At 36.5% G+C, this 6,564-nt stretch overlaps 1 protein-coding gene across 2 annotated transcripts in view; it reads left to right on the top strand.

The window, feature by feature from the left end:
• The window catches only part of LOC106871063 (protein FAM107B), a 204,875-nt gene that overhangs the window by 104,732 nt on the left and 93,579 nt on the right, over positions 1-6,564 (top strand). Inside the window, exon 1 of one of the 2 annotated variants that reach the window (XM_014917332.2) lies at positions 4,596-4,724. The exons of the other annotated variant lie outside the window; for it this stretch is intronic. Coding sequence (XP_014772818.1) covers positions 4,677-4,724 — 48 coding nt within the window. The 5' untranslated portion in view covers positions 4,596-4,676. Of the gene's footprint in view, positions 1-4,595; positions 4,725-6,564 lie in introns of those variants that run through there. 2 annotated transcript variants of the gene reach the window in all.

Here is a 6,564-nt window from a genome sequence, read left to right as displayed (position 1 = left end):
GGTGTGTTTACGTCTCCGTAACTTAGCGGTTCGGCAAAAGAGACCGATAGAATAAGTACTAGGCTTCCAAAGAATAAGTCCTGGGGTCAATTTGCTGGACTAAAGGCGGTGCCCCAGCATGGCCACAGTCAAATGACTGAAACAAGTAAAAGAGTAGGAGTATTTCTAAGGTCGGTTATTGATACCGCATGATGAGGCTGTGTCCAAGTGGAAGTTGGACAGTTGTTCTCACCCTGCCAAAAAATGTGCATCGACGATGTTGTACGAACTCACAAACAACAAGTTGAAGCACGTGCTTGATTACACAAGTTGCTAAAAGTATAGATGTCAATGAGACTGTAATTTGTAAAGGGAAAAGCCACAATTTTCAGTCACAAAACTAACAAGAAAGAAGGATTAAATTTATCTTGCTGTGAAAGAAGTGTTAGGGACACGTTCTTAAAATATAGGTCTTTTGAGTTACACCTCTAGTGTGAGCGGAAAATGTTGAAATAAAAGAAAGAAATATATAAATGGTAAGATTGCTTGGAGGAATCAAGATAGAGATTATCGCTGCTTCGTTCAAGCGAAATTTGTCTTTTACAAGACATGTTCTACCAGCTTCTACAGAAAGATGAGTTCTGTCTATATAGTCCAGAGCATGCCTAAGAAGTACTGTTTTTTCATTGGTCCAACGAAAAAGGTAAAAAAAAAACAGCGACCAATTAAAACTTCACTCCATTTCATGAGGGTCTCTCTCTCTCTCTCTTATATATATATATATATATATAGGGAGAATTCACACACAAAAAAAAGACGAAGACAGGCGGTATATCAGACAGTATAACGCTCGGGAAGGGAAAAAGTCTTTAACGTTTCGAGCCTACGCTCTTCCACAGAAAGGAACACGGAAAGAAACAAGGAGAGAAAAAAATGTGTTGTGGCTAGCGATCTATCATGGCGAATGCCGGACTGAAGGGTCACATAGGAGAGCTAGGGAGAAGGGGAGATAATAAAGTCGTGGTGATCCCAAAACGAAGGTGCGCGTGCATGTGTATAAGAGTTTTATGTGCGTGTGGAAGAGGGCTGATGATCTTGACGTGTGCGTGTGTGTATGTGTAGGTGCGAGAATGTGGGGCTGGGAATTGGTCAGTGCTGGTGTGTGTGTTGTGGTGTGTTGGGAGGCGAGAGTGGGGAAAGCTGAGAGTAGAGGTGGGGTATGTGGGAGTGGGTGTAAGGAATGGGAAGGATAAGAAAGGAAGGGTTGGAATGTGTAGGGGTGGGGAGGGGTGACGATGAAGGGGGATGAGAAGGTGGATAGGAGTGAAGAGAAGTCGGAGTCGGAGCAAGAGAGGAGAGGTGTGAGGGGGAAAGACGACTATCCGATGAGCGGTTGCATGAAACTCTCAGCAACAGTTTGTGAAGTCTTTTCGTACTACTTTTTCTCTTTTTGTACGTGTGTATGTGTGTGCGCGCGCGCGTTATTCGAAAGCTGCAACATTGCGAGGAAGCGCATTGTAACTAGTGGTGTATAACATCATCCAATAGTCTGATCGATACAGTGTTACGTACGTATGTGTATGTGGCACTCCGTCGCTTACGACGTCAAGAGTTCCAGTTGATCCGATCAACGGAACAGCCTGCTCGTGAAATTAACGTGCAAGTGGCTGAGCACTCCACAGACACGTGTACCCTTAACGTAGTTCTCGAGGATATTCAGCGTGACACACTGTGACAAGGCTGACCCTTTGAATTACAGGCACAACGGAAACAGGAAGTAAGAGTGAGAGAAAGTTGTGGTGAAAGAGTACAGCAGGGTTCGCCACCATCCCCTGCCGGAGCCTCGTGGAGCTTTAGGTGTTTTCGCTCAATAAACAATCACAACGCCCGGTCTGGGAATCGAAACCGCGATCCTATGACCGCGAGTCCGCTGCCCTAACCACTGGGCCATTGCGCCTCCACGTATGTGTATGTAATATGCATATATCACTTAGATCGTTTTCCAAGGTATTTTACTCCAACCTGTTATTATTACACTTTTTCCCCACCTCTTTTTTTTTTATATATATACTCTCACCCTTCACTGTAGCCAACTGAGGTGATTATGCATTGCTGATGAGGTCTAATAAGGATGAAACATAGCTGTTGTTTTCACTAGTTGGCATTAAAGACGAGATCCTCTCATAACTATGTAACCTTATTTTCTAAAAAAACAATAATATCAAAGGGATAAGCTATCGATTATTGAATCTCCTTTACTTTCTATTTCTTGATTGTAAACACATCTAGCGGGAGTTTCTGTCTTGTAATTACAAGGATAATCTCGGTTAGTATACGTTTTTCAACTCGGCGTGTCACACATACATATGCATGCTCACACAAACACACCACACACATATCTGCCAAATTTGCTTCCGCTTTGTTTCCCCCCTCCCCACTTCTTTATTTATCATTAGCATACACAATCCCTTACCTCTACCTATACCTCTTTCACACTTCTATCAGCTTCTACTTCTAACTCACACCCTACGTCATTTGTCTCTATTACTCTCATATTCCTACCTCTCTTTCTCCTCCCACTCCTGCCTTTGCTTCTCTACTATTCCCACTCTCCCACCTACTATGCCCGCACACGCACATATATATATATAACTACAGATTAGTGCCCCACCTCGAATTTGTTTACTCATATTTTCTGGGAAATGTACATATATTTTGAATGAAATTTTGCGGTTATCTTTTTGAGAGTATATATTACAATTATGTTGATAGTAATATAGAAAAAAATTCTTTTTAAATGTTTCGGATCGTTCTTCTTTCCGGATGCTCCGAGTTTAACACTAATTTCCATAACTTTAGCGTTTTCACTTTTTTCTTTTCAAATTTCTATGTTTAAAACTTCAACATTATGTAATCTCTACTCTCGAAAACGTACTTGTACAAAATGTCGTTTAAAAATATGCAATTTAAAGCGAGTTATGAAAAACCCGAAGTTGAGAGTGGTGGTGATGGTGGGGAATTGTCAGGAATTTCTTTAAATAAATGTTTAAATGTTATCAACATAATTGTTATATTCGCTCACGAAAACATATCTCTGCAAAATTTCATTTAAAAATATATATTTTTTTTTTAATTATGAAGAAACGGGGGTGTTTTTTGGGGGTGGGGCTCCAAACTGTAGTAACTACCTTTATAGCTATAGAGTCCGTGATGAAGAGATAGATATATATAAAGAGAGAGGGAGGGAAAATGTAGTTGCCATCATCTCTCTTTCCCTCGCATAATGTCGCCTACTCCAGTCATTGTCGTCGGAAGGAAACTTTCTTTCTCTGTCTCTCCATCAACTACCAAATAGATGAAAGACCGGTGAAATATTTGATGGAAATTGCTGCAATGAGTAAGAGTTCTTTGTTATGCTGTCTGCTACCTGTCGTCTTAAGTTGTTTTTTAAGCCAGGACAAAAAAAAAAGGGGGGGAACCGTCGACGAGACTCAGGCTATGAAAGAAAGGTCCTATTTTTTTTTTTAAGCAGAAACAAAGTTACCAGAACTCTGTGACATGTTTCTGTGCGTGTGTGTCTCTCCTTATACGTCTCTTGTTGTGTGTTTTCTTCGTAATTTATCTATATTTATTATAGGAATCTTACATAGAGGGAATTTATTCTGAATGTCGTGCTGCCGGAGTTTTGAAAGAGCCATTATTAATCAATTCACAGGAAGGAAAAGTGTAAAAACTCGGAGGAGGGTGGAATTGTAAAAACATATTGAAATTTTTGGAAAGAAAATTCTAAAATTCTTTTAGAATTATAATTTCTATTATATGAAACACAAAAATATTTTTTAAATCAGGATAAAAAATAACCCCAAAACACCGAATTCCTTCTCCATGAGACAGTGCGTGTTTTCTCTATTTGTGTTATATGTCCTGGGACTTTTTATCGATATATTTTAACATTAGAAATTTATTTGATGCTTTATCGCTTCTACGATCCTAAATTCAAATTGTTTTTTTTATACGGTCCTGTATGTGTATATATATATATGTATATATATATATATATATATATGTATGTATGTATGTATGTATGTATCTATGTCTAATTCGTTGTTGGTTAATTTTCTAGAATTTCTATAATTACTTTGTTTTTCAATTAAGAATTTTAGCTTGTTACTTGATTTATTTTGAAGACTAATACATCCAACAATTAGTGGCAGCTGTTTTTTTACTGAAGTTAAGAAGTCGAGCCACAGCGAAATTTGAACGTGGCGAAAATGAGTAAGGTATCAAATTAATTAACGTTGCCTTCAAAATCAATTAAAACAGCTAAAAATTTCAGAAGTAAAAAAAAATAACACCAAAATAGTCACCCAAATTTTTTTTTTTTAATATTAATGAAACCCCAGCTCTTTGGGAGCTGACCAACAACTAAATATAATTATAGATAGATCATATTACAAGACTGATTTTAATTTATATATATAAAAGCGAGGATACTCAGTTGTCGAATGTCTATGAACAACGACCTCCGGTACAAAACGGAAGGGACCACATTGAAACGTCATTTTGAATTCCACAAATGTGTACGAAAATCATAAAGTACTGTGTTTTATTGTTTATAAAATGTTATAAAACTGTAACGAAGCCAGTGTAATTAGTCTTAATTATCACAGGGTTTCCACATTGACTAATGAACTATCATGTACAACAACACGTCGGACTCCCCTGATGTCTCCGAAAATTCTAAGGTGTGATGTTTTACATTCTATAAAATATGCAATAGAACGTTAATTTACTGTTTAAATTTAGTAGTTACTGTAAATTAAGGTGAATGCGGCATGTTTTTATGTGGTTCCTTCCGTTTTTTACCGGAATTCGACATGTTGACCACTTATAGCATTGCTTGTAAGTTGGAGTGGTGTCTTTCATTTCCCAGATAAATTACCGTCTTTGTGTGTGTATTACACAGATGTTATGTACACATAGAGGTCGTGTATATATATATATATATATAAATATATATATATATATATATATATATATATACATACACACAGTTTATATATATACACAATTTTTGTGACTTACGTAAAAATGACAGACACGAAATGTAGCGACAAAATCGCCTTCCCACTGCTTTGATTTTAAAAATGCTTTTTAAAAGAATTTTGAACAACTTCAAATTTCTTTTTATGTTTTAAACAGCCAAAATTAAGATTCTGCAAAACTTTTTATTATTCTTTTTGCATCAAAGTCCGCCACTGACTATTCATTACTGTCGCTTTTTCTTTTTCGATTTTTTAAATATATATGAAAAACATTTACTGAATAATATTAATGATCTATCCAGGCTCAATTTCTATCTCATTGCAAATAGTTGACAGCATTTATTATTGATAAATTAGGGAAAAAATAATAATCTTCCAAAACAGGATAATTCTCCAAGGGAAACAGTTTCTTTGCTTTGTTCTGTTACATTATATATTGTCCAATGGTTCTTAGAATCGATCTTCTATCTCACACAGTATCGTACATATATTGTAAATTCAAGAATATAGATGCACACACGCTTTTCTTCATCTGTACTGTAGAGCGAGGAAATGCCCCACCTCCACCAAATAAAAAAAAAACCATGTTGAAGACAGTACTACGCTTGGAAACGGTAGAATATATCATATAGTTGGTTAATGCTAGTAGTTTTATGGTCGTGTATGTTGACACCTGGTGTGTCTCTCTCTCTTAATTTGTATAGCACTGCACTTTAGCTTTACCAAACACGTTTAATATGACCAATCTAACAAATTACCATATATATAAAACCAGCCTTCATTTAATTGCAATTAAGATTGTCAAAATTTAAAACAAATAAAAAATGGTTTTCTTCGGGATGTTCTGAAGTATATATTACATAGAGTTGTCAACTGTCTCGGCTAACCATATGTTTGCATGTTTTATAATAGTCTAGTTTTCACTAACTGTCGTGTGCGAATATATGTATGTCTGCATTCACATTGCTTAATGAACTGTATTGTGAATACATTGTGTATAGTATATATAACTTATTTTCATATCTAGCGCGTACGACCTGCATAATGTCATGAATGGCTTATATCGTGTGTACCTGTTTAATATTTCTTGAGCTTGTATGTATGTAATTAATTTGGTGAATCTGCTAAATACGACAGTTGGCACAGACTTATTGTACATGCAATAAAAAAAATTAATAGATTACTTTTCTAACTTTGATAAAAAAAAAAATTACTTTTGCAATATTGGGCTGTATATACCCGACATTAAAGGGTTAAGATCTAGATCTAAAGAAGGGGTGTGACACCATGTTGTATGCATACATACGACATGCGTGTATGTTGCCTGTTCATGATGTCATAAAAAGTGTATATAATAGTCTTAGGCAAACTGCGGCCCGTGGTACTTCTTGAATGACTCGACTGACGAATAATTACCTTCAATTACTTTTTTTTCTTCTAGTGATCCCTCTTCTCGAAAAAGGTTGTCCATGCCTTGTATATAACGAGAGAGTTTCAACGTGGTCGCTCGACTTCCTAGAAATAACGACCCCCCCCCCCC

This window comes from Octopus bimaculoides, chromosome 5, assembly GCF_001194135.2.
Source record: "Octopus bimaculoides isolate UCB-OBI-ISO-001 chromosome 5, ASM119413v2, whole genome shotgun sequence".
Classification (NCBI taxonomy): domain Eukaryota; kingdom Metazoa; phylum Mollusca; class Cephalopoda; order Octopoda; family Octopodidae; genus Octopus; species Octopus bimaculoides.
The sequence above is the reverse complement of the archived record's forward strand: the minus strand, read 5'-3'. Positions and strand labels throughout refer to the sequence as shown.